The sequence below is a fragment of the Festucalex cinctus genome, chromosome 12, assembly GCF_051991245.1.
Source record: "Festucalex cinctus isolate MCC-2025b chromosome 12, RoL_Fcin_1.0, whole genome shotgun sequence".
NCBI lineage: Eukaryota > Metazoa > Chordata > Actinopteri > Syngnathiformes > Syngnathidae > Festucalex > Festucalex cinctus.
In genome coordinates, this window is record NC_135422.1 from 5235634 (window position 1) to 5263576 (window position 27943).

The 27943-nt window shown below is 39.3% G+C and overlaps 3 protein-coding genes across 4 annotated transcripts in view; 2 read left to right on the forward strand and 1 right to left on the reverse strand.

The window, feature by feature from the left end:
• mnat1 (MNAT1 component of CDK activating kinase) overlaps positions 1-5346 on the forward strand; it is a 35028-nt gene extending 29682 nt beyond the window's left edge. Inside the window, exon 8 of the mRNA XM_077538568.1 lies at positions 5073-5346. Within this exon, the coding sequence (XP_077394694.1) occupies positions 5073-5193 (121 nt within the window). The 3' untranslated portion in view covers positions 5194-5346. The remainder of the gene's footprint in view (positions 1-5072) is intronic.
• Positions 5342-8506, reverse strand: trmt5 (tRNA methyltransferase 5). Its single transcript, XM_077538565.1, has 5 exons — positions 8380-8506; positions 7698-8284; positions 7397-7521; positions 6582-7221; positions 5342-6096 (listed from the first exon to the last, which is right to left on the reverse strand). Exons 1-5 carry the CDS (start codon positions 8385-8387, stop codon positions 6044-6046), a joined length of 1413 nt encoding a protein of 470 aa, XP_077394691.1. The 5' UTR covers positions 8388-8506; the 3' UTR covers positions 5342-6043.
• Positions 7788-27207, forward strand: slc38a6 (solute carrier family 38 member 6). 2 transcript variants are annotated; one of them, XM_077538566.1, is made up of 17 exons: positions 7788-7997; positions 8683-8778; positions 11322-11443; positions 11528-11601; positions 12188-12240; positions 13375-13414; positions 18009-18087; positions 22084-22169; positions 22237-22295; positions 22372-22446; positions 22843-22899; positions 23092-23171; positions 24490-24590; positions 24678-24802; positions 24943-25087; positions 26351-26445; positions 26543-27207. In XM_077538566.1, the coding sequence occupies exons 2-17, from the start codon at positions 8686-8688 to the stop codon at positions 26624-26626; spliced, it is 1368 nt and encodes a 455-aa protein (XP_077394692.1). In that variant the 5' UTR covers positions 7788-7997; positions 8683-8685; the 3' UTR covers positions 26627-27207. The 2 variants fall into 2 exon arrangements, with proteins under 2 accessions (XP_077394692.1, XP_077394693.1); XM_077538567.1 differs by having other exon boundaries at positions 7790-7935.
• Positions 27208-27943: the final 736 nt, after the last annotated feature.

Sequence of the window (27943 nt, forward strand, 5' to 3'; positions counted from 1 at the left end):
CGCAGCATATTACATATGGGCTGCCTCTTTTCTTTTCCATCAACGTCTTCATCCAATTCCAGTCAATATGAAGAGTCTAGACAAACTCTTTGACTGAAGAACCGAAGCCACCTTAGTTCCACGACGTTATGGGTTGAAATCTAACGAGGACGCGCACATTCTTAGTTGGAAATGACGCTGAACCCGCTGGAACACACCACCACTTTTCTTTTCATTTGAAATGAAGGATGTGACTTTGTGGTGTGTTAAAGGCAGTGGGAATAAAGACGTTTTACAGGGAAATTTCTGACTGTCATTAGTGATAGCAGTCTCAGGTGGCTCGGACTCCAAATCTTAAGTGGAAAAAACAGCCATTGAAATAATGTCAAAGTAGCATATTATATTTAGTGTTATTTTATTGTGGATACGTGCTTTAAAATGGGAAATAAACCCAAAACATTTTTTGACAATAATATGCTCAATACAGCCCAACTGGTATAAATATGGTATTCTGGTTAATATTGCGTGAGTGGAATATGAATTAAGTAGCCAAATCCAGCCGTTTGTATCCATCTCAGCAGGCGGCCATTTTGCCACTTGCTGTCGATTGAAGATGACGTCACAGTTGCTCAGAGCTCTGGTCACGACCAATCACACTGCCTGAGCAACTGTGATGTCATTTTCAGTCCACAGCTCAGCTTAAAAAAATAAAATAAAATAGGTGAGCTGTGATTGGTTATTACCTGAGCAACTGTGATGTCATCTTCAGGCGACAGCAAGTGGCAAAATGGCCGCCCCCTGAGATGGATTAAAATGGCTAGATTTTGCTTCGTAACTCTTATTCCACAAATGTAATATTAATCAGAATGTCATGTTTAGACTAGTGAGGTAACATATAACATATTGTCAAGAAATGTTAAAGGTTGACTTCCCCTTTAAATGACTCCTTTTTTTTTATTGCTAAATAGATTGAGTGGGGAAAAAAAACCTGGCACAGATCTTCTTCCTGTCAATGCACATGCAAGTGGGAAAACCCCAGCGTGTTTTGTGGTTTTGATTGCAGTGTGACGCGCACACTGTCCCACTGTGTCATTACGCTGTCTTCATCACCTGCACTCGGCCCGTCCCGCTCCCCCGAAGCGACATAATGGAGCAGTCCAAAGTGACCCATATTTACACAATAATATGAGGCTTTGAAAAGACTCATATCAAGTTGCAGCTAATGCTCCAGTGGGGCCGAGAGAGTGAAAGATGTTACGGAGCGAAACAGCTTGGGTTTCAGGGCCTTGTGAACAAAAGGCAAGTCCGGTCTTCAGGGAGGATTTTTTTGGGGGGGGTGGACCCGGGTGGGCACACACTTGAAAGTGTAGCTGTTGGTATTGTAGTTTGTAGCGTATGTTGTTGTTTCATTTTTATTGTGGGAATGCTGAAACATTCCCACATATGTTGTTGTGATTTTTATTCTCCACACTTTTTTCGCCTAACTCCTCCCACATAATACTTCCAATTTACATGTTCAAATATCAGCTAGCTTAAAAAATTAATGCCTCCCGGGCTATATATCGTCTGATTCCACATTACTTACAGTATTTGCACAGTTTAACATTTAATATCAACTTTTCCCCATTCATTGTCATAATTACCAGATGTCTGATACTGCTCGGTGGCACAGTTGGTAAAGCGTCTTGTCCAGTAATCAGGAGGTTCTAATTTCATAATTATCTCTCAATTTGCTTTCAGCATTCCCACGCAATTTCTCCAGAAATTGCACTTAGTCTAGTTTGGCATACAATCTTGTCATTTTAGTTTGACATGAAACAGTCCTTCATGTCACATCTGCCGGAATCCAGAGCAATCTGAAAGCAGAAATACCTCTGCCAAGGCTTCTTTTTTTTTTTTTTTTTTTTTTTTTTTTTTAATTATATTTGATTCATATACTGTAACGCCAAAACAGAAATGAATCACTCTCCTCACACAATCGAGAAACCAACTGAACATTGGCCCATCTTCAAAACTCGTCTTAAAAAAATAACTCATTGGTTTTGACTTGGCATGAGACTTGGTATTGTTTTAACTTTTAGTTTTGTGATGTTTGCTATTTTTGTTATTAATTTATTGTTTTAACTGTCTGGTTGATTTTCGCCCCATGTACAGCACTTAGTATGCAACGGTGGTTGTTTTAAAGTGCTCCATAAATAAAGCTGAGTTGTTTATTGTTAGTTAGCAAGCTACTTTATCCACATCTGTATGGGTTCTTCCTTGGGAACTGTTTGTGTACACGCACTTGGATGCCGTTGGAGCTCACTGGGCGACTTAATGGAGCAGAACTGAACTAACGTGAGGTGAGCAGAGGCCAATGGGGTTGGTTTAAGAGAAGAGGCTTTGTCATGATGATACCCAAAGGTGATTTTAACTCGTAGCCCCTTCCTCCACTTCCCAACCCTTCTCTCTGTCTCACACTCACATACACAGACTGCACACCCTCTTCTTCCTTTCTCCCCCCGCCGCCGCCGCCGCCGCCGCCTTCATGTTCTCTTTCTGCTCTCCTGCTCTCTCCTTAGGGGCAGGCCGGTATAAAGTTACACAGAGCTCTCAGCTTTCTTGGAAGGAATGACCACATGAGTAGCTTGGGGATTAGATTAGCAGGAAGAGCAGACTTAGCCAGGCTGTAAATAGCCCCACTTTTTTCACCATTAAAACGGCCCAGCACAATATAATCAATAGGCAGCACTCATCGGATGCAGGAAGCCATCTGAGAAGACCTCCCTCAAGTGCTCTGAAGGACAGACTACAGCAGCTCGCGGCTAATGAAGTTATTATTAATCACTGGCCCTCCTCTTTTGAACTTGTGTTGTTTCTCTAGTGGCCGATGAGTGGTCTTTCTTCGCGTTGGCTGCCCTCCGTCTCACTTTCCCGCGCACGGTCGCGGGCCTTGACAAGGTCGCGCCTCGTGACGTATGGCGAAATATTTGCGAGGACACTTCAGCGGGCTTCTGCGCTGACATCAACGTATGATCTATTCGCCGTGTACTTCCTCACACATGCACACTTGCATCACACAGGTGTTGGATTACTGTGTGAAGCAGTTTGAATGGCCGTCTGTGCTCTTGATTCCCGACTCACTTTGAAGTCTCCGGCACTCGCAGGAGCAGAGGACATGCAGAAACTCACTTCTATGAGGCCTTTAGGTGTGTTTGTTTCACTTGAATCGAGGCACCATGTCGTCATAGATGCTATGTACACAATATCTCTTTTTAAGACAGTGTATGAATCATTTTGGACCACAAACTGACAAACAGGGTTGTTTTTTAGCTGTAAATTACACAGGGTTGTGGTAAAAAATATTTATTCATATATATATATATATATATATATATTATTATTAGAACAAAATAAAATATTTTATTATTATTATCGAATAACAGAACATATTGCCATCTTTTTCCACATTCTTGTCTATTCCCAGCAAAAATATACCGTTCGGCTATGCATAATTTTAGGTTTAACTGTAGTTATGGTTACTGAACTGCTGAAAATATGCACAAACAAGCTGCACAAAATATTAATGTTAACATACATCTCAAGTCAAACTGCAGTTCTAAAAGTACCAACACGAATCTAGGCGAATTGATACATAAACAATATCTGTGAATGTTTTTCTGTTTTAAAAGTGCTTTTCTGGCAGTTTACATGACCACAATCGGCTTTATTGGCTAAGCGTGTAAAAGCATACAAGGAATTTATATCTGCCATCCATGCTAGTATTACAGCAACAACTGTCTATTGCAAAAAAAAAATAAAATATTAGGGCAGATGATAACTGTCTGAAAATACACAAAAATGTAAAATAACGGGTAGACCACAGCGTTGTAATTTTTTATTGGGTGCAAGTGTACATTTAGTGATATAATTTATACCGGCATACAGTGTTTATCAAATTTAATTAATAGAGCACCAAAAATACTCTCACCATTTTTGCCAAAAATAATTAGTATACAATTATAATTAATAAAACAAAAAATATAAAATAAATACATTTAAAAAATAATAATTTTATACCCTTTTTTTTTTTTTTTTTCCCTGTCCGGTCGGAAATGAGAAAAGATGAGAATTTGTCTTAATCAAGAACCAATGTTAATTTTTTATTTTTTTTGTAAATCAGATAATTATTTCAGCATTTAAAATACAATCAATTTTGGTCAAAGAATTTCTACATGTATATTAAGCGTCACATTGTTTCCATGGTAACCTGCAATTTATGTTTTTTTTTTTGTTTTTTTTTATGGGGTGTGCAACCTAAACATACACACGCCCTCATTGATGACGTGCTCTAATACAATACAGTGATTTCCAAGGTTGCCACAAGCAATGATCCAATTTCACTTAATTGGCATGAAAATCATTTACAATGTCTTATTGTCCATCTCGTTGCTCGTGACGTATAATGACATGCACAAAAATTAAATGCTCTTCCACTCGATGGCAGATGATACATTCAACCTTTTATCATTGTTTTTCAGTCTGCTGTATCATTTTGTGTGTCCTGAAATTTTTCTAAACCCTGCTCTCATATATGTTACTTTCAAAGAACAAACAGCCATTTTAAAACTACCCTCTTGGGAATGTACCTTTTTTTTTTTTTTTTTTTTTTTTTTGTAGCTCTGTCTCTACAAGACAAGTGAGCTGATGGCGAGCACGTCGTGTGAACTTTTTTTTGAATGACTGTGTGAAAACAAACAGTGACTTTGAGCGTCGCTTTAAACCTGAGAGACTCTGGCAGGACACATCTGTAAGCACTTAAAATAAAAGGGAGACACCTTCTAATACTTTAATAGCGCCGTGTTGCCGAGGCTTTCGGGGCACGAGGTGTTCCCAGTGTTAACGTACACTTACGTGCGTCCGCATGCATCTCATCAGAGCGGCAAGACGGGCCAGAGAAAATAAGCCCAAGTGTGGATTTAATGACGGATAAACTTACGCTCAAGTTTCTCCGCTCTTGAAAAGCGGCGCTCGAGCTGTCAGACGGCGTTATTTACAAAATAGCTTCCATGACGTCACTGACGAGGGGACGGGGGCTTTCTGTGTGTTTACAGATACTTGAACCACGTGCGGGCCTCCCTGCCTCAGGACTCGGCCGGAGGATACAGCTCGGCTTTGGCGTGTCATCGAGCCATCCAGGATGCGTTCAGTGGCCTCTTTCCCCGTATTGGCTGACCTCAAACACGATGACACAACTTTACGGACTATAAATACATCACTGAAGGGAACAAACACCTGTTGTGGTGGTCAATGAGATGTAAAATATATTTTTTATTTTGATGTGTTATTTTCATAAGAACAGTAAATAAATCAGAATTCAGTCTGTCAGCAGAGCAATTTATTTAAAAAGGAAAAATCTCAAGGAAGCTCTGGATTCTAAAAACTTAAAGCTTGTCTCACGTTCAACTTATTTTAGTAGTTAAGCAGGCCACAGCGTACCTGAAAAATCAAATGACTTCCAATAGATCTCTATTCACAATTCTAAAAGATAATACTCAGTTTTGATTGATGTCACAGTCTTCAGTTTTTCTCATTTCAATATGCAAATGAAGTGTCTGATAACAGAAAAAAAGAAACTATTATAAAATATTTCCTTTGACTCTTACATTGACATCAAGATGTGATTCAAAGGGATACTTGACTCATTTAACCATTTTCAGCAGTAAAAATATATTTGGTCTATAATTAATAAAAAAACGTAATTATTTTTCATGTAAAAATTATTTTAAAAACACACTTTGCCATTTGCTATCGACTGAAAATGACATCACAGGTGCTCTGGAAACAACCAATAACGGCTTACCTGTTGTCTATGTTTGGTCATGTGACTTTAGCAAACCGAGCCATGATTGGTCATTACCCGTTTCCTGAGCACGCGCGATGTCATCTTCAGTCGACAGCAAGTGGCAAAATGTGTTTTTAAAGCTATTAATTTTACATGAAAAATAATGAAGTTACCACATTAATTACAGACAAAATATTATCTGCTCTAAAATAGTTAAATGAGTCAAGTATCATTTCATGATTAATCGGCCGTCTCACACTTCTGCCGCTTGGGGGTTGGTTCCTCTGAAGATCCTGCGGATAATTGGAGGGGGGGAAAAAAAGTCATTATAATGTAAGTAATATACATATCTGGGATTCAGACTAAATGTAAAAATAACTTTAAGGGGAAATTAACTCAAAGTTCTATACATCCCCACTAGTTAACAGCAAATACATGTTTTTATCTCGGGGCGGCCATTTTGCCACTTGCTGTCGACTGAAAATGACATCACGGTTGCTCAGAGCTCAGGTACCGACCAATCACACCGCCTGAGCAACTGTGATGTCATTTTCAGTCGACAGCAAGTGGCAAAAGGGCCACCTCTTGAGATTTATTTAAAAAAGATGGATTTCCACAAATGCAATATTAACCAGGTGTTGTGTTTGGACTAATGGGGCTGCAAATAACATTGTTAAAAAATTAATAAAAATGGGGGGTTGCCCTCCCTTAAAATTGTTCTTTTCACACATAGTCTGAATTCCAGAATGCTGCATTTTTTTTGTCAACCAATTCTTGCCTGTTTGTTCTTCATGCTGGCTGAAGAGGACTTCTTGAGGAATTGTGAAGCTTATACATAACATATCTTTGTTGGGTGCCACGTTACGGACAAAATGCACAGAGCAGCAGCCTTCCAAAGGGAAGCCCAGCGCGAGAGACGCCCTCTCCACCATGTCCCTCTCTGGGTTGTCGTCTTTCGAGAAGCCGTAGCAGTGCACTGTGGGGAGGTTGTTTTCGCATGGAGGCTCCGCCTGCAGGAGACCCCTGAAAGCATCCAGGAACTCCAAAGCCAAAGCGGGCAGGTTCATTACCACGTGCACGTGACCTTTTCCCTCAAACAGCGCGGGAAGCTCTCGCTTGAGCGGCCCTCGGACGAACTCTCGGCCGTCCAGGTTGAAGGTTTTCACTTTGCCTTCTACCTTGTTCACTTTGCTGTTGTGTTGCAGCCACCTGTACGACTCCGGGTTGAGGTCGTTGGCGAACACGGCGGCGCCCGCGCGGGCCGCCGGGATGGCGAAGGGTCCCACGCCGGCGAACACGTCAAACAGGGTGTCCCCGCGCTTGACGAGGTTCACCACGCGCTGGTGTTCCGTGCTCAGTCTCGGGTTCCAGTACACGCGAGAGAAGTCAAACTCGTACGTCACCCCGTTTTCTTTCACCTGGGAAACACGAAGAGGAGCTGAATAAAAAGCATTTATTTTATTTTATTTTTTTTTTGTGGAAATAACATTTTAAGGTACAGATTTCATTGTACACACGCTCAATCTTACATAGTAGCCTATTTTTCTTGTCGATAGATTTTGAACCAACCTTAGAGATTCTGGCTGAACTTACTTTAGCGACCATGTTCTCCTCTCCAGCCAACACCTCCATCTTGAAGTTGCGATATGTTGAGTCTATATTATTTGTCTTATTGACCACGCACGTGACACCAGGGTTCTTGTCCATGATCACTTTGCCTACAATGGGAGGGGCAGAAAATGTAATGTCTCTTCTTTTTTTTTTCTCCACAGGTAATCACATGCATGCCATGTCATGTAATATTGCATTTTCCAAAGTACTGTTAATTTTTTAAATTGCAAAGTGTTGGTATTAAGTAAGGTAAATCCCCACTAAAAGTCAGAGGTATTCTCACCAATGAGGTTCCTATATGGGAGCTGGTGGTCCCTGAGGTTCATGTGCGCGATGTGTCCCACTCGGCTGAACGAAGACGTCACGTCCTGCCCCAGAGGCAGCACAGCCTCCAAAACCTCCTCACTCTTCAGGTTGTCGTAGGTCAATCTCAGCTCGTAGTGCTGCAGCTCCTCAGAGACGTCGAATGACCTCAACGCTTCCGCTTCAGCCTCACTGAAGGAACCCGACGAGGACACTATGTGAGGGTCCAACAGCACCAGCCTAAAGTCAGGACTCTCCTCTTGATCCTGCACCACTCTGGGTAACCCAGGGCGCTGGATGGTGGACTTTTTCAGGCTTTTCATCAATTTGTTGATAAACCGCGTGGGGACCCGTAAAGCCGGGACAGTGATTGTCTGTGCGAAGGCGTCTTTGTCAAGACAAGTCATACCGCGCACCTCCGGAGGTGCACGGTACAGTTTGGCTTCCATTTGGGGGTGCGGTGCAAAGTTAGCACGGGAGGATGCTGCAAAGCTGACACTTCGGAGCACACGGGAAACGTTCGTGTCGCTTCGTTTTTGAACTGATGAAAATACTATTTTTGGGAGCCTGTAACGACAAAGCACGCCTTCCCGTGAAAAACTAAAACGTTTAACGTAATAATTTATCGGTCAATGCCACGATAATTTACAATCGGCTCTTACCTCAACATCCTTCAGAAACAGGCATGCTTCCCCGACGACAACGTCATTCATGGTGGACCAGAGCTCTCGCGTGATTGGTCGACAGAGACCAAAACGTGTGTTTGGTTGGTCAATAGTAGTAATGACGTCAAATCTGCGACGGAAATAACAAGCACGTGACTGCCGTGACTGAAAACAACAACAAGCCAATAAGAAGAGACGGGCGTAAAAGTTAGAATGTGACCAAGAATTCTGTCAGTCATTTCGCCGAAGACCTTGTGACACTTTAAGGTAGTTCATCGTGTTCTTTTTTTTGTATCGAAGAAAATGAGTATTAACAGCAATGGAAACGCGGACTTGTACAGCCAACCTGCACGCAGAGACACAGAGGGGACCGAAACAACACCTTTGCTGTCTAATGTAAGTGGGGAAAAAAATAACAGTAAATGTATAAGTTTGCTTTGTCCACCTCAGTAGAGTTAAATCATTACAACAAAACAGATTTCTTTTTTCTATTTCTTTTAAAATACGAGTGCACGTTTGACTCATTTTAAGGTACATGTTGTTTTGCAACAAAATGAAATCCATGATGTTTGGAACTTCTAACCAGCTCCAAATTAAGTTAATCGTTTTATGGCATATTTAGCTTTTAACAATTCCAGAACTTTGTGACAGAAGACTATTTAACAGTTGCGCTGTTGTGGTAAATGTATATTATATTTATGTTGTTTGTTTGTTTGTTTGTTTGTTTGTTTTTGGGGACAAATCTGGCTTAAATTTGTGAACAATACAAACCATAACATCCTTAGAATTTGACCTCATTTCATCAAACCAATATTAAATTAGTTTAAAGTTAAATGATGATTTTATTTTACCATGGGACACAAAATACAAACTTATCTGACCCTGTGTTAAAATGTAATTGCCCCATGAACCCAAGAGCGAGTTGTGACCCCTTTTAGAAGCAATCACTGAAATAAAACGTTTGAGATAATTGGTGATGAGTCTTTCACACTGCTGTGGAGGAGGAACTTTGGACCACTCTTCTTTGCAGAAGTGTTTACCTGCCATATCAGAGGGTTTCTAGCATGAACTTAAGTTCACACCACAGCATCTCAATAAGATTAAAATCAGACTTTTACTTGGCCACTCCAAAACCTTAATTTTGTTCTTTTTGAACCATTCCGAGGTGGACTCTTTGATGTGTTTAGGATCATTGTCCTGCTGCATGATCCAGGAGTGCTTGAGTTTGAGGGCAGAACTGATGGCCGGACGTTCTTATTCTGGTAAACAGCAGAATAAATTTATCTGTCAATCACAGCAAGTTGTCCAGGTCTTGAAGACGCAAAGCAGCCCCAGACCATCACACTGCCACCATGCTTACTTTTTCCACATAGGGTCAGATTGGTTTGTATCTGGTTCAGTTTTAAAGTCTCAGATGAGCAACGAAATGACATATGTAGGGAGTGCAATAGACAAAGTTAAAGAGGGGGGGAAATGTTTGAGTTGAGTGTTTCTTGTGCAACTGGTTGAGACTGTTAAGATCAACGGATTTGTCAGTAAGGAGCATATCGGTCATTTGATTTCAATAAGCCAATTGTAGTTATCAAACTAAAAAAAAATGTTTGTTGCACTTTCCTCATGAATCGATCTCAGAAAAGGATTTTCCTATTTTATTTAAAATCATTTTTTTTTTATTTAACATTTTTATTTAACTGTGCACCTTACCTTTAATTTTTTATAAAGTACTCCTCATAGAGCATTTATGTATGCGTTATTTTAATGACTGAAGATTTTTTCATATGACAACAGAAGGAACCGGTTTATTATTTATTCATTTTATTTTGCCACTGTTCACTTAAGCTGGTTTCAGTAAAATTACTTGTGATATGTCATATTTGTGTTGACTGAACATTTGCTCTCACTTTGCGGAAAACAAATATATCTCGATATATTTATCCAAAATATATTGTGTTATGACTTTTGGTTCATATCACGTCGCCCTAAGTTGAGCGTTAATGGTTTAGGCATATGCACATTTATGTTTTTCTGCTTAACTCATTTGCTCCCAATAACATATAAATACGTTTTTTTAATGTCTTAAGTGTCCCAAGGACGTATTTATACGTTTTTTGTTTTTTTTTTGTTTTTTTTTTTAATGCTAAAGCATACAGAAGGCTTTGATGCAGCCCCTCAATTGCATAGAACGGTTGCAGAAATGATAGTTATTACACAAACGGCCAGCAGGTGGCAGCAGAGCAAAGGAGATCAACCAGGGCCATCTAGAAAAAAAGCTAAATTACTTACAATAGATTTGTGAAAATTGATGAAACTTAGCTCTCTTCTTATGCTAATTGCTGCAAAACGGAAACAGATAGAAACATACTTTTTTCCTGATGAAAGAAGAGATTTTAATCTTTCTTTTGATAGGTTCCGTGTTTTTATAGTAATAGACCACAATATTCTGTGGGCCTTGCAAAATCAGTCAAAATCCAGTAAAACAGCCGGGATGAGTTAACCAGGTTAGCATTTTTGACTGTGCAAACAGAACTGTAACACTGAACAGGAAAGTTCCACCAATGAATGCAATTTTTAGTTTTATTGTTGTCATGTTCTCTAAATATCACTTTGAATGTAAAATTCATCCAGCGCTGTAGATGACATCCGGTCTCTTGGTAGTGTATCTGGGGGTCAGCGGGTCAATCCGCGCTTGTTGTGACACTGACACCAGAGTGGCCACTCGTCCTCTCCAGGATATCCCCTATTAAGAAGGGTCAGTCAGTTTATCCAGAGCTCAGGCAGCTGTCCGGCAGCCTGCGGCTCAAATCCCGTCCGATCCATTCCCGGATCCTACATGCCACCGTGTTGCTCTTTCATCAAGCCTGACCAGTTGTTATCCGCGCCGTCAATTAAACTGATTTGATTTCTTCCGTTTGTTAACCCCATCTTCGTATCGTTTGCAGCCGAGCAGGGCGAAAGGCGCCTCCTTTGCGTCGTCTGTATTTAACCTGATGAACGCAATCATGGGCAGCGGCATTCTCGGACTGGCTTATGCCATGGCGAGCACTGGCATAGTTGGCTTTTGGTAAGCAAACAGCTTTTAGTAATGCGTTTGTGTAAGATGAGTCAAGAAGATTATTTCTTTTAAAAATGAGCACTTCCTACCCAGCATCCTGTTGATACTCGTGTCGAGCCTGGCGGTGTATTCCATACATCTCCTCCTCAAGCTCTGTGACCTGACAGGTGAGTGTCTCTCTCATTGAATTCATTTGCTCCCAATAACTTCTAAATACGTTTTTTTTATTATGTTTTATGCGTCCCAAAGACGTATTTATACGTGTTTTTTTTGTGTGTTTTTTTTGTGCTAGAGCATACAGAAGGCTTTGAGCAAGCCTCTCAACTGCAAAGAACGGTTGCGGAAATGTTATTATACAAACGGCCAGCAGGTGGCAGCAGAGCAAAGGAGATCAACCAGGGCCATGTTGAAAAAAACCTCAATTACTCACAATTCTGAATAGATTTATGAAAATTGATGAAACTTAGCTCTCTTCTAATGCTAATTGCTGCAAAACGGAAGCAGATAGAAATATAAAAAAAATTTCCTGATGAAAGAAGAGACTTTAATCTTTCTTTTGATAGATTGATTTGTTTTTATAGCAATAGAACACAATATTCTGTGGGCCTTGAAAAATTCGTTAAAATCCAGTAAAACAGCTGGGAGCGAATGAGTAAATCAGCACAGCAATTCCTCTTACGTCTCACAACAAAAGATTGCATCTTTTACCCATTTCCTTATGATAATTGAATTATCATTTGCTTTCACCTGTAGGTATTAATTCATATGAAGATTTGGGAGGCCGGGCATTAAAGAAACCAGGAAAAGTAAGTATTGTGCTTTGCTTAGGGTGAAATCATTGTCAAAATTTCTTTTCACTAAGATTATGGTTTTGCTATTCACTTATTTTAATGGTCCTTTTTAATTTGTGCTACTTTTAAAGCAGGGTAAACACATACTGTTGGACAGAGCCCGGCTGTGAATAGTGAAAACAAAAATGCACTTAATTGGCACAAATATAATAGTTGAAGTTGTAAATAATGTACCAGAAACGATGATCCAAAATCAATTTGTGACTTTAAACTTATCTTAGAATCTTACCTTTAAGACCAAATGTTTTTCTGATTATTTGATTAAAAAAATGCACTGTGGTTGTTCATGCACACGTGGGTGAAAACTCTCTCTAACTTCTTCTAACAACCATTTTAAACTTCGAGCCTCATGTTGTGGCATCCTAGGGCATTTCAGAAAGAGCCCCAAAACACAAATAGGTTACTTTTTCAGTGACTAATTGGGTATAAGAAAATTAATCAAAGAGATGAATTCATGAATGGTGAAAAGTAAATACTATGCAAGGGATTACTGTACTGAAATTTTAGCGATGCAACAAGACAAAAACAAAACAAAAACAAAAAAAACACAATTCGTGTCTCCTCCCCCAAACCCGTTTTCTCTCGAGCACTATGACTGTTGTGAGAAGTACAATAATGTTAAATGCCATCCAGATTGTTAAAACATACAAAAAATAAAAAAGAAGAAAGAGTCGAAGAAGACGCTAGGCTAGCTGTTTGCTCATCTGGTAACTACATTATTGATGCAAACGTTTCTCCTATTCATTTTTATTGTTTGAGTTGACCTCCCACACACAAAAATTTATGACCGTAAATATTGAACAGGAATGTGGAAGGAAACATGCAAACTCCCCACAGTCAAACCTTAGTAGGCAGATGTGCTAACTATGAGGCTACCATGCTCATATGCTGCTCTGGAACTGATTGTTTTTAATTTGATAACTGAACCCTTTGAGGAAAAAATTTGAATCAGTTGAATCGGATGTTGATAAGCGTCACAAAACGGACTCTGCTCAAGTGAACTTGCATTCTGGTAGTGCTCGTACTAGTATGTGTTTGATCTAGATGTACTTCATGCCGGAAACTTGACGCTAACCAACTATTCCATAGGTTCTTGTTGGAATTACAATCCTCATCCAAAATATTGGCGGTAGGTCTGCTTTTTTATTTTTTTTAATTTCTTCTTCTTTTTTTAAATAAACATACACCAACTGACCACAACCAAGACCCTTCACACTTTATCCAGTGTAAAATTGGTGCCAAATATGTCATGCAATTAAAAAAAAATAATAATGTGTTATATGTGACCTCACTCGTCTAAACATAACATTCTGATAATATTACATTTGCAGAATATGAGTTATGCAGCAAAATCCAGCTGTATTTTTTTTATTCATCTAAGGGGCGGCCATTTTGCCACTTGCTGTCAACTGAATATGACATCACAGTTGCTCAGGGCTCAGGCAACAACCAATCACAGCTCACCTGTTTTCTGAAGCTGAGCTGTGATTGGTTGTTATCTCTTGAGCAACTGTGATGTCATTTTCACTCAACAGCATGTGGTAAAATGGCCGCCTTCTGATATTGATAAAAACTGGTCGATTTTGCTGCTTAACTTATTTTCCATGAATGCAATATTAACCAAAATACTATGATTAGCCTAGCGGGGCTTTGGCAAAATAAATAAATAAGTAAATAAATACATACACAAATACAAATTTTTGTATCAATGGCCAGTTTATCTTGGAGCCTAAGAGCGCCCCCTACTGTAAATATGCCACCCCTTTATGTTTATTGCCGCTGGCTGTAAAGGCTATTATCCAGATCCTCGCGATAACCTTTGACCCGGTGGCTGCCGTCCTCTCGGCCCGCTCTCCCCGGGGCCTGAAACCTGACTTGTGCTTTAATTGATCACTGATGCTAAAAACCCACTCCCACCCTCTGAGACTCTAATGGGGCCCCTCCCCTCAGGACTCCGCCCCCTCTCACTGCGGCCGCTGTGATAGCGCTACGGTGGCTAAGCGTATTGTTGCGTTCCCCCTCTTTCCCCCAGCATGGGGCGCAAAGCGGGGCCCGCATCTGTCGGCACCCAGGCCTCCTTTTATAAGAGCGCAATTAGCTTCACTCTGAGTAAACATTCATCGGCACTGCCAAAGGCTGATAGGCCAATTGACCTTAATTACTGGCCAGCCCACAGGCTCGCACAGTCAAATGAAAGTGACTCTGTCTTGTGTTTCACGCTGACTGTGCTTACTTTGATGACCACACACGCACGTTTGCTTTATTCTACACTAAGGGTGTCACGATTTCGATTTTTTATCGAAATCGATCGAAATTACGTCACGATTTCGAGCATCGAAATAGAAGAGAGGACACACGATTCGATGCCCCCCCCCCGCGCCCGCCGCCACCGCCGCCACCGCCACCTCCCAGGAAAGCAAATGAGACGCAGCCATTCAGCTACTAGCTAACGGCACTTGTTAGCTGACTTCTCCTGCAGTCATGATGGCAAGCGCGGACAGACACAGCAATGGTGCTTCAAGCCGCTCCCGCTTCTCTCGTCACCAGTTTGGAAACATTTTGCGTTCCCGGTGAGTTATGTCGACAACGTTCACGTTGTCGATAAAAACACCACAGTTGCAAGATATGCTATGTGCGCGTACTGTACTTGGCCACGGTGTTACGCCCGGCTCGTCAAGGGGAAGGGAAGTAACACAATAACAGAAAATATAGAGTAGATAAACACGGGTCGACTTTAACATCTGAGTAGTTTTAATTGAAATTTCAGGCAGGGGTTTGACAAGGGAGTGAAAGTGGAAGGTGAACAAATAATAACCGCATTTGACAGAACTGACAGAACGGAGGAGAAACAATAACTAATAGGGGTATAATACACGGATACACAATAGCGTCGCGCTGGCACAGTCGTCCAATCGGAGTGTCGCGCTGGCACAGTCGTCCAATCGGAGTGTCGCGCTGGCACAGTCGTCCAATCGGAGTGTCGCGCTGGCACAGTCCTCCAATCAGAGTGTCGCGCTGGCGCATTCAAACTGAATGGCCCGAGCCGCCAGCCGTAACAACGGGAAACACGACAAACATGACGGGACATTTACGCAGGCATCACAAAGATTTAGATTTATCAAATTCAACTAGAAGTGGGAAAACAACGGTCCAACCAACTATTTCATCCTCATTTACAGTGAAACTTCCACACACTTCAGCTCGCGCGAAACGCCAGATCCATAGGTCTATTTATAGCAGCAGACCTGCAGCCTTGGAAAACGCTGGATTCAAACATTTAATTAGTGTACTTGAACCACGCTACAGTATGCCCAGCAACTGTAAATGTTGGGATATAGTTTGTTCAGGCTGTATTTGTTCCATGACTTTGGATACAATATATTTTTTGTTGTTGTTGCACATTGCACATTATTTTAAGAGGAACGCACAGCACACTGTTGTAACCAAAAACAGTCAATAGATGGCAGGCACCCACTGTGACTTTTTGTTTTTGTTTTTTTATTTTTTATTTTACACTTCAGTAAGAACAAGACGGTTAACTTTATATTGTAAATAAATTCTTTGAATTTGATCATTCCTGCCTAATGTCAATTATCATATATTACATAAATTTACACAAAAATAATATGGAAATTGCATCACCTATATGTAGCCGATCTTTTGAAATAAGATTTACTGTACAATGAATAGAACCAATGATCATAGACTAGCCTTAGCCTACAGAAGCATATGCCTCTGTGTTATAAAGTGGGGGAGCGGAGAAAAAAAAAAAAAAAAAAATCGAAAAAAAAATCGAATCGTGACCCCAAAATCGAAATTTAAATCGAATCGTGGAGTTGGCGAATCGTGACACCCCTATTCTACACGCTTGTTGTTACATGTTTTCTTACCACTTGACTAATATCCAATCCTTCTCTTCACTCAAGGACCTCTTTGTTAGAGAAGTAAGTACTGTGTGAGGTTATGTTGTGAAAGTGTTGTCGTGTGATGTCATCATCATAAGCCAATGCATGAAACTGAACTTTCTGTCAGTGATATTTATTGCTACCATTTAAATGATTTATATACGTTTACATTTATATACACATATATATATATATATATATATATATATATATATATATATATATCATCTGATTTCACATTACTTACAGTATTTGCACAATTTAACTTGTAATATCAACTTTTCCCCATTCATTTTCAATGGGACAGACATTGAACTTTTTCTAAGTATCACTTTCCACGCCCACTTCCATACATATAACTGATAATCATTACCAGGTGTCTTACACTGCTCTGTGGCACAGTTGGTAAAGTGCATTGTCCAGTAACCAGGAGGTCAAAATTTCATAATTTATCTCTCCATTTACTTCATGTCATTCAGATATTAGCATTCAGCTTTCAGCATTCCCACGCAATTTCTCCAGGAATTGCACTTAGTCTAGTTTATGTATTTATTTGTTTTTTAGCGAAGAGGCATCCCCCCGTTACATTGCCGATATTCTGTTTTTGAAAGGTATTTATTGAGTGTATATAAACATAGTCAATAAGTCAAAATGTAGTTGGTCTATAGAACATTCAACTGCGGGAGAACCGCCACCCGCCTTAAGAAATAAACACACAGCCCACATCTGTTTCTTTTTATTTTATTGTTTTGCACGGTTAACATTTAGTAACATATTTGATTGATTTGCACCATTAATAAACCATTTAAAATAAAATCTGTGACTATGCAAAACTTCAAATAACAAAGTGTACAGCGTTAATTGAAACAAATCTCTATGTTGCATGTATTCAATATCATTTCATCCCATCAAAGGATTATGCAAAAACTGCAAAAGTGTGCATTTTTTGATATGGACCATGTGGTGGTCTTCTTTCGCCCTCTTTTTAAGTTCCTCGCCAATTTTCGGATGACGTGTTGCAGCGAATTCTGGCCGAATCCCCGTAACGAGGCCCATTTACTGGCAGCTTTAAGTGCTTATTAATGTGTTTCCTTATTCTCCGAGCGAGTGTCCTTGCGTCTGTGTGGGCCGGAGGGTTATTGGACGAATTCTCCTTTCTAAACACATGCAGGATCTGAGGGATTATGCTCCTAGTTTATTTAACGGCCAGCGCAAAGACTTTGCCCCGGGGGCAATAACGTCTCTCCTAACCCCGTCTGTGTCTGCCTTCCCAAAATGTAATCCCTGAACATTATCTGCCTTTATCACCGGCCGCACGCTGCATCTGAAGCCCATTTCATATCACAAACATGCTCTTGTTCGTCCGCAACCTCCGTCCCGTCTTGCAATCACCCCCCCACCTTTGCGAATGACCCAAGGAAGTGACCCCGAGCCCCCTTCTGGAAGGATGTGGGAACCCGTCGGAGGCCGATAATGTCCCGTTTCCGAGCGAGGTGGAAAAAGGGGAGAAGTAGCGGGATTAACGTCAGATATGATTATTGTTTGCATTCCTCTCCTTCGCGTTTCTCCAAAGATCTGCTCTACGTCTGCTCCTCTGCGCTCGGGGCTTTGCCGTTGAGCTCCTTGAGCTGTCTGCTCAATGCAGATGGGTGGATCTGCATTAACTCAAGACCCCCTCCACCCTGGACACCCGTCACCTCCCACATACACAACTAATAATAATACAATCACCTGACGTGTGTGGCTTTTTGTGCTCTGTGTGCTTGTTTTTACTGTCTTTGCAAACAAACACTGAACTTTCCCTCTGCTCTGTCGCAGCCATGTCGTCATATTTGGTCATTTTGAAGTCGGAGCTTCCCGCTGCCATCACCAGCTTCCTGAGTCCAGACCAGTCAGGGTGGGTGCACTTCTGAATTTCCTGAATTTCAATTTAAATGTCCGTTAAAAATGTTTGCATTTTTATCAGTCCTGCTGCATATTGCATTTGTTGGAATTTAGCCGTTTACTCTATAATTGGTTAAATAATATTATTTTTATTATTAATTTGCCTAAATAAGCATTTGGTTCATTAATATTTTTGTAAATAATAAAATAAAAATATTGGTAAAATAACTTTTACACCATACGTAAAAAAATATTTTTTTTTTTAACTTTTTTACATGAAACATGTTCATTCACTATTGTGTAAGCATTCATGCCATCTAATGATGAACTAATAATTCATTAAAAAAAATATTAATTTCAATAATATACAAAAATATATGTTATGTCACATGAACGTACATTATTTTTATATCATCGTAGGTCTAGTAATAGCTATATATAATACATACGTCAGGTCGCGCCTTACAGGGCTGACATTTTCGCCGCCATCTTTCTGCTTTGCATACCCAAAGGAGAAGAAATTTGTGAATGTAATTAGCCTCTGGTGGTACTTACGGTTAGTGTCGGACCCAGTAGAGTAATCACCACTTACCTTGCACAGCTGGGGCCTGCAGGTGTTAGGTGTTTTGTTAGCTTTTACTAGCCTAACCGGTCTTGTTAGCCGCTCTAGCCAGTTCTTGCTAGCCGCTCCTGCTCGCTCCTGCTCTACAATCAGTAGACTACGACAAACATCATGTGGATAAATGAAAACTTCTCTGACAGTTGTAACCAAGCTTGACAGTTGTTATCAGTTCATACAGCTCTTGTGCAGTTGTGCCTAATGATGTGGCGGGTGACTGTAAGTCACCATACTAATATTTTGTGAGTAATTGCATGATTAAATAGCAAAACAGTGCATTAGCAGTGCCTGTGTCGTTCTCTGGTCAGAATCTTCTCTCTCACACACAGACAAGTCAAAAAAGTGACTTCAGTCGCTTTGTCATCTCGGTTGTGGAGGTTTAGTGAGGGCTCGAGCTTCTTTCCCCCCCTCTCAGCATTCGATTCTTCCTCAAGGCAGCTGTTTTGTATTAGTGCTCTGCTTTCACTCTCAAATCTCTCACACATGTTCCCCGGAATCAGACTGATACAAAGGGATATCAGTTTTGCCATTGTAATTACAGCCCACTACAGAGAGAAACAACGCCGTCGTTAATGAGTGGTTTCGAGAAGCGAGCCGATCGAGGCACACTCGGGCCCATCGAAACCCAACTTGATGTTTTGTATTACTGCGTGTTCCATTAAAAAAAAAAAAATCATTCGAGTTTTATGGCCCATTTATCGTAAAACAGCCAGACTCCAAAATTCTTCCCCTCTCGTGCTCACTTGTGGCGGGGAGATTATTGCGCTGCACTGGCCAGATTTGTGCTGTCATTAAACACTTTGTTGAGACTGAGTCCAAGGCTCCTTCCTTCGCTCAAGGCTGCATTGTGGAATAGCGTGAAATATTCCATGTTTCACGGGTCTTCAATGTATCTTGCCCCTTTGTAATCAGCCTGCAGCCGTATGGAAGGAATTCTCAAAGACATACAGTAGATGTTTTTTTTGTGTGTGTGTTTGTGGTTTTATTTTTATTTATTTTATTTTATCTATGTTGTCTATAAATATTGCTCTAGATCTTGGTGCCATTTATTTATTTATTTATTTATTTATTTATTTAAATAAAAATATTGGTGCCATTAGTTTTTAATTAATTCATTCATTTAAATAAAAATATTAGTGCCATTTTTATTTATTTATTCATTTAAATAAATTTATTGGTGCCATTTGTTTTTTTATCTAAATAGAAATATTGGTGCCATTATTTATTTATTTATTTAAATAAAAATATCGGTGCCATTTTATTTCTTTATATATTTATTTATTTAAATAAATGTATTGGTGCCATTTTTATTTATTTAAATAAAAATATTGGTGCCATTTTTATTTATTTATTTATTTATTTATTTATTTATTTATTTATTTATTTAAATAAATTTATTGGTGCCATTTGTGTTTTATCTAAATAAAAATATTGGTGCCATTATTTATTTATTTATTTAAATAAAAATATCGGTGCCATTTTATTTATTTATATATTTATTTATTTAAATAAATGTATTGGTGCAATTTGTTTTTAATTAATGTATTTATGTTTTTAATTACTTATTCATTTAAATAAAAATATTGGTGCCATTTGTTTTTAATTTATTTATTTATTTATGTTTTTATTCATTTATTCATTGTTGTTTATTGAAAGAAAAATCTTGGTGCCATTTTAAACTGAGGGGAGGAGCATCATTTTGTCAAGCCATAGCCTTATCTAATACAAAAGGTGGTTTGCCACCATCTTGTGGCATCTATAGACAATTACAACCCACTTTTGGTGGGCATCAATTTTTGCTATTCTCGATCCATATTCCTCACTTGACAGTATTTCATTCAATTTTTGTGCACTTGTTTCCATAACAGCCAGTTATACTAGAGATAATGTCAATCCGTATGTGCCCATGCTAATGCGGTCGCAGTGAAAAAGTCGCAAGGTCCGAGCAGGTGCTGCCGACCATGGGAACCCCATAAAGGGCACTGGAGCCGGGCCTTGTGACCCCATGCTGCGGTCCCAACGGCAGGCTGCACTCTTCCCGTCTGACCTCCAACCCGGCGTGCCTTCCGCATGCGTCACCTCCAACACCGGCCCGCCTCAATCGCTATTAAACAGCAAATGAAAATATTACCCCCCCCTTGCTGCAAAAACCAAGCGATACGTGGTGTGATCTGATCTGATGGCTCGGCGCAACGTTTGAATGTGAATTACATAATTGTTATGGTTTGTGAGAGCTAAAGCCTTTAATGGGTACCACATGAGAGCTCTGTCGCTCGGAATTTGAGCGTTAAATGGAGACAAATTTCCAGAGGCGTCATTTGAAGGTACTTCAAAAAGTCCTCGCTGTCCCTGACATTTCGGAACTACTTTTATTTCTATGATGACGCTCATTTAATATAAGCTTTGAGGTTTTAGTTACTTATTTCCATTTGCATTTTGCTTATCTCTTTGAGTCACACATTTACATGCTCAGCCGTGATTGGTCGTTACCTGAGCCCTTAGACACTGTGATGTCATTTTCAGTTGACATCAGATGTCAAAATGGCCGCCCCTTGAGATGGATAAAAACGGGTGGATTTTTCTGCTTTATTCATTTATTATTTATTGGACTTAATAAAAGGTTTTGTGAAAAGGCCGATATTTGTCTAAATGCCAAATATCGGCACCGATAATTGGCCCGGCCGATAATCGGTCTATCTGCATAGAAAATAGAATGTAGTTAAAATTTGTAATTGTAATTAATCACATGACTTCAATAGCAAATTTTATATCTGTTCCAAATGCACAATAAAATATTTTTTCTGAGTTTTCATGCTCTTGTTAACATAAAAGTGGAATAGAAATTTGGTTACATCTTTTAGTCATTAATACAGTCACTTCATAATTAGTCATAACATTGAGTTAAAATTTAAAAGATGTACTGTTAAAAAAAAAAAAAAAAAAAAAAAGTGATATTTATTAGTGTTGGTCATTTTTTGCCACTAGATGACATAATTGCATTTGTAAGACAGTGACAGCTCTGCATTTTTCTTTTCATATTAAGAGCTATCCAATCTTTACCATGGAGTAACTTGTGAAATTCTGCACATTTTTAATATTGTAAAATACAACTTTACCCCAGGCTCCACAAATATGTTATTCAATTTATTACTGCTAAATTGTGACACGGACGTTTTCTGCTGCGTTACGACTTGAATCCCCCCGGTACAGGCTTTCCATGTAAAGGGGCGGTCATTAATCTCACGTTTATAAAAAAAAAAAAAAAAGTGGTGTTAAAGGAACTTTAAATTCACTCAAAATGAATGCACTCATTTTACCATCCTTACTTATTATAAAAGACAACGTTTAAGTTGACTTCCTCTTTTAATATCCGTTTCTTGTTTTTTGCAGAGAGGCCTGGTATGAAGATGGTACGCTGCTGCTGTTGCTCGTTACACTATGCGTGGTGCTTCCCCTTGCGATATTGCCAAAAATTGGTGAGGAAACAAGTCAAGTGGTATTTAAAAAAAAAAAACTCCCCAATCTCACATTTTTCTCTGTCAGGCTTCCTAGGCTACACCAGCAGCCTCGCCTTCTTTTTCATGCTCTATTTTGCTATTGTGGTGAGTTGTAATTTTTCCCTTTACTTATTTATTAATTTATTTTAATTGTGTTTGACTTGTGTTGTCTCTTCCTCAGGTTGTGGTTAAAAAATGGTCTGTCCCCTGCCCGCTGCCACATAACGTCACCATGTTCATGGGTACATACCGCCAGGTAATAAATTCCTTAAGCAGCGCACATACGATGTCAATCTTGTGTGACAGTGGTGGTCTAGACGAGAAGCGGGGGGCTCTGTTTGATAAGGACCAGAGAGGCCTGTTGTGGAATGACTGCTACCTTAGGGGAAGGAAGTTCAGGCGACCCCCCCCCCGCCACCCCCATCAGCCTGGAAGTAACCTTTGACCTCTTTTATTATACAAACCATACTCGAACTCCAGACCCGGCATGAGTTAACTTCGAGGCTTGTTTTCTTTTCAGCCCCAAACCGAATTGCTGCTATTTCCCAGCAGTGCTAATACAGTCGAGCCTCCCAAAGTTGAACACAATATTTTCCCATAAAAATGTATTTAAAGTGATAACAGACGCCCTCTTCTGTCACTGTTTGTGCAGGTATCAAATTCCTCGGACGCAGAATGCACGCCCAAACTCTTCATTGTCTCCAGTCGGGTACGTCAATGAAAGTCATGATGGCCGCACTCGCGCGAATCCATTTACATGAAGTGGTTTTCCACTTTTTGTTATACTTTGGGGGTTTCAAATTTGACTTGATGAGCATATCTCCACCCACAACCCCCTCACACCTGTGTAAAGGTGCGTTTGGTGATAATTTGCTCAAAGCAAATGTGGTGTGTGTTTCAGAGTGCCTACGCCATCCCCACCATGGCCTTCTCTTTCCTATGCCACACGGCCGTACTGCCAATCTACTGCGAACTGGACCGGTTAGTTATGCACCGCTCTTATTTTACTGAATAATGCCGTTTTTTTTATTTTTATTTGTATTTTTTTTTTGCATATTGACAGTTAAAAAATTACCAAGTAATTGTACACATCTTTTGTCATACTGTACAGTGGTGCCTTGTGATATGAATGACCCAACTTTGAGATAGGGATCATCTGACTGATTTTTTTTTTCTTTTCTTTTTTTGCGTTGACTAAGCAAAAATGTTATTGTGATCATAAACTCCGCTCACATTACAGCAGCAGTTTGGCAAATAATTAACACTTCATTAAAAAGGAGACTTTAAGCTATTTCAAGTCATGCTCATTTGAAGTTTGCCATCTAAGCTTAAAGTTAACAGATAATTCAAAGCACCTGAAACGGGTTAACAAATAGCATTGGTGTTGCTTTGTTATAAGTTAACCTTTTAAGGAATTATTTGAACCTAAATAGTGTAGCCACACATGCAGACAGACAATATAACAGTACTCATACAAGCATATATTCTTTATCCTCTGCAAAGAAAAAGACTTGCATCTTACTGAAGAGTTCTGACCGTCTCCATTTTTATCTTTATGACTGTGTTATACTAGGGGGAAAATTGTGAATAGGTGCTGAACAATGTTCTACTCTTATTCTTTACATTGTATTGAATTATAATTAGCTATATGTTTAAGTGCATGTTAATTATTAACTCATTCATTTGCGGCCATTTTCACTGAAGAAACCCCTTTCACTCCCAGCTGTTTTAGGGCCTTGCAAAATCAACCAAAAGAAAGATTAAAGTCTCTTCTTTCATCAGGACAAAAAGTATATTTCTATCTGTTTATGTTTTGCAGCAGTTAGCATTAGAATAAGTACGTTTCATCATTATTCACAAATCTGCTTAGAACTGTAGGGAAACAGCTTGTTTTCAACATGTCACTGGTTAATCTGCTGCCACCTGTTGGCCGTTTTTGTAATTACTACCATTTTTTTCACCCTGCATCAGAGGCTGCATCAAAGCAGCTCTAGTCTAAAAAAACATTTAAAAAAAACAAAAAACGTATAAATATGTCTTTGGGACAGAAAACAGTTTAAATAGAACGTATTTATACGTTTTTGGGAGCAAATTGGTTAAAAAATATTACTTTTTAACACAATGCATTTCCATTCATTTGAGTGGGTAAGATGGCTTCAGAGAGGAATGTTTTGAGTTACAAGCATGGTCATGGACCACATTGTCCATGGTGTACGCAAAGACTCCATAGCAGGGGTAGAAATTGCTCAAAGTGGACTCATTTGACCCCTTGCGTATTTCTTCTGCTTGGCTTCTTCAGGCCGACCAAAGCGAGGATGCAGAATGTTGCCAACGTCAGCATCAGCCTCAGTTTCCTGCTTTACGTGATTTCCGCCCTGTTTGGCTACCTCACCTTCTACGGTAGGCCCAAAAGCACAAGAATCCACATGAAAGCACTCCACCAAAGCCGCATGCCCGATAGTCCGTCCGTTCTTTTTCCGCCCGCAGCTTATGTGGACTCCGAGCTTTTGCTGGGCTACGATGCGTACATTCCGCGTGACATCATGGTGATGACGGTTCGGCTCGCCATCCTCATCGCTGTGCTGCTGACCGTGCCGCTCATCCACTTCCCTGTGAGTACCGACTGCTGAATGGTCATCGTTGACATGTGCACTGACGGAAGAAACGGAATCGAGGGAATGGATTTTCTTTTTCTGACATTATTGCTTGTAGGTGTAATTTGTGGTGCCTCAATGATATTTGTGTTTTCAAGGCTCGCAAGGCCGTCATCTTACTGCTGCGTGGAAATCGGACGTTTTCCTGGCTCACTCACATCATGAGCACTGTGGTCATCCTGGGAGTGGTGCTCTTGCTGGCTATCTATGTACCTGATATCCGCAACGTGTTTGGAGTCGTGGGTAGGATGTGGTATTCATGTTGCTACTAAATTCAATTAATTAAACATTATGTACTGTAGATGTACAGTGGATCTCTAAAGTGTTTGGAGTGTAATCCTCATTTTTCTGCATAAATATGTCAAACAAAACTTCTCGTTCAAATCAGGCATCAACAAAACAGCCATAGTTGAAGCTGGCTGTGACCACTCCCACAGTGGCACAGCCCACACTCGCACAGATCCGCCAGCCTTGCGCTCGTCTGCGAAATTGCCAACATCGGGTCTTATAAATGATACAAACAAAAATGTCACTTTATTAATTCCAGTGGTGCATGTGAAATGCCACTAGGTGACAGTGTTCACTCTCCATCGCATTTCTCTTCAGAAGTCATTTTACTTATTTTATTATTATTATTATTATTTTCAGTTGTCATTATACAGCGAGTAATATTGGTGTGCAACTGTGCATGTATTAATACATGATACTAGGAGGACCAAAACTGTCAAAAAATAAATAAAAGTGACAATAAACATGGATATAAAACATATAAAGCGAAAATTAAATACAATAAAATTAATATAACTTGAAATGAAAATAATAACTAATATATAAATAATAAATTAAATTTTAAAAAATGAATTTAAAAAAAAAACAAGATTAAAAAAACAAATAAGACCATTTAGGACCACCTCATTGTCTGCAGCATGAAATTAATAAGTATCAGAGCAGAGCATGTTTATTTATTGACTGATATTTAATTATATTTATTTAGTATTTTTATTTAGATTTATTTTTATCTTATTTGTGTATATATTTTTATTTCCATTTATATTTTTTTAATTTAATTTTTTCATTGCTTTTTTTTTTTGTATGTTATTTTCACTAGTATTTATTTATTTTTTTATTCTGGCATTTTTTGTCCTCCATTGGATCCAGCATGACCAACTGCAAATGAGCAAACTATTTTAGATTTTTACTTTACTTTTATCCTTTTTTATTTTTATTTTTTATTTTTTTATTTTTTCTCTCACTGTTAATCGCTCAAATAAATTGATTTACATAAAGATTTAAAATGTAGTTTGGCACAAAAAAAGGCTTTACTGTAACTAACTGATCTGAGGCAACATTGGCTATGACAGCATTTGCGTCGACTACTTAAGAAAATCACAGAAAAAGAATCATTTGGAATGTTGGTGTCGTGTAGTTGGAGTGTGTGCTCATTTAAGTCAACCATTTCATGAAGCCAGTTATCATCACACAAGTTGTCGTCTTTTTGTTTGCCAGGGTCGACCACATCCAGCTGCCTCTTGTTTGTCTTCCCCGGCCTCTTCTACCTCAAGATTAGCAGCCAGCGTCTACGATCTTTTGACTCCATCGGGGTAAGTCTGCCCTCTTCGAGCAGATGTGAAACTATTTTAAAGCGCTTCTCTCAAAAAGAGAACATTCAAGACAACTCGTTTAATGTTGTGTTTGTAGGCGGTGTGTCTGGTTGTGTTTGGTTTAATCATGGGCGTCGTCAGCTTCTCAATCATCATCTTCACATGGGTACAAAGTTCATAGCCTCCATCCCGCCATTCCTCTTCCTCAAAGCACAAGGCCAAAGAACATTTTTGGATGAATAAAGGAATAGACACATGCTGCGTGTACCTCAGGTTGTGTATTTTTTTTTTTTTATTGTAAAGTTATTGCATCAGCGTCAAAAGAACACTTCAACAATTGAACATAATTTCAGGGTGGTTGTTTTGTTGTCGTTTCCTGAACCTCACAATTATTTTAAGGGATAATATTGTTTACATTCTAACTTTTCATCACTGATAGCCTCGCACCTTTTCAAATCTTTCCCCAAAAAAATGTGGTGGAAATTACTGCCGTTGTTGCACTTATTTGTCTCACGTAGAGACCAAATCTGATTTCACAACTAATTGTATTCACTAAAATGTTTTGATTCATTTATGTTTGTCACTTACATTCTAAACTGTGTTTATAGTACATTTGCTGCTGCTACGAGGCGAATCTTCATTGTAATCATTTTTGATTGTACTGTAAATGGATTATGTAAATCCATACTCAAGATGTGCTGTACTGTATGTCAAATGAAAGACATTCAATAAAAGGGAAATGTTCTGCGTTGCAGTATGTCACTTTGTTTCATACGCTATCGCTCTATCAGAATTGTGTAACTCACCAAACATGTTTGATTGGCGGGTACAGTTTGGATGCCAAGACGCGCCTCTCAGTTTTTTATATTGTAGTTTTAATGAAAGCCACTTGTGCTGCTTTTTTTTTTACTGTAAAAAAATAGATGGATGAATTGTTTATATATATATTTTTTGCTGTTTCTGATGTATGTGCAACTTTCTCACTGACGGGTTTCAAAATAGGGAATCTTGTACACAAAAAGTGTGCTGTGAAGGTTTCATAAATTACATTCTGGTCCCTCTGTATATATTTTTTTTCCTGAGAATTTTGTAATTAATTCCCCTTCCTGAATGCAGCACAACATTGCCACCAAGTGTGTGACCTCAATCTCGTCACATGCATTCCTTTCATGACGATACTAGGAAGGAAAAGGAAAAAAAAAAAAAAAAAAACACCCCCCACCAGAGATGATGTTTTAATGGAGGTTTTATAACACAAAACGCATGTGGGACTGTTTTTGTTTAGTTAAACTCACTCCAGTGTCCATTGATATGACAACACCATCTCCGGGGGTCGAAGGGATGGAATGAATTGCAGGGATGGTGGTGGGGGGCTCAGATACACCCCCCTGTGGACAACCTCCGCTCTCATATTGTTCTAAGAGGTGTTGGCTGTGTTTTTTTTAAATAATCAGCCATGTTATTAAAAATCTGGAATTTCTGCTTAACTGTGTGTTTG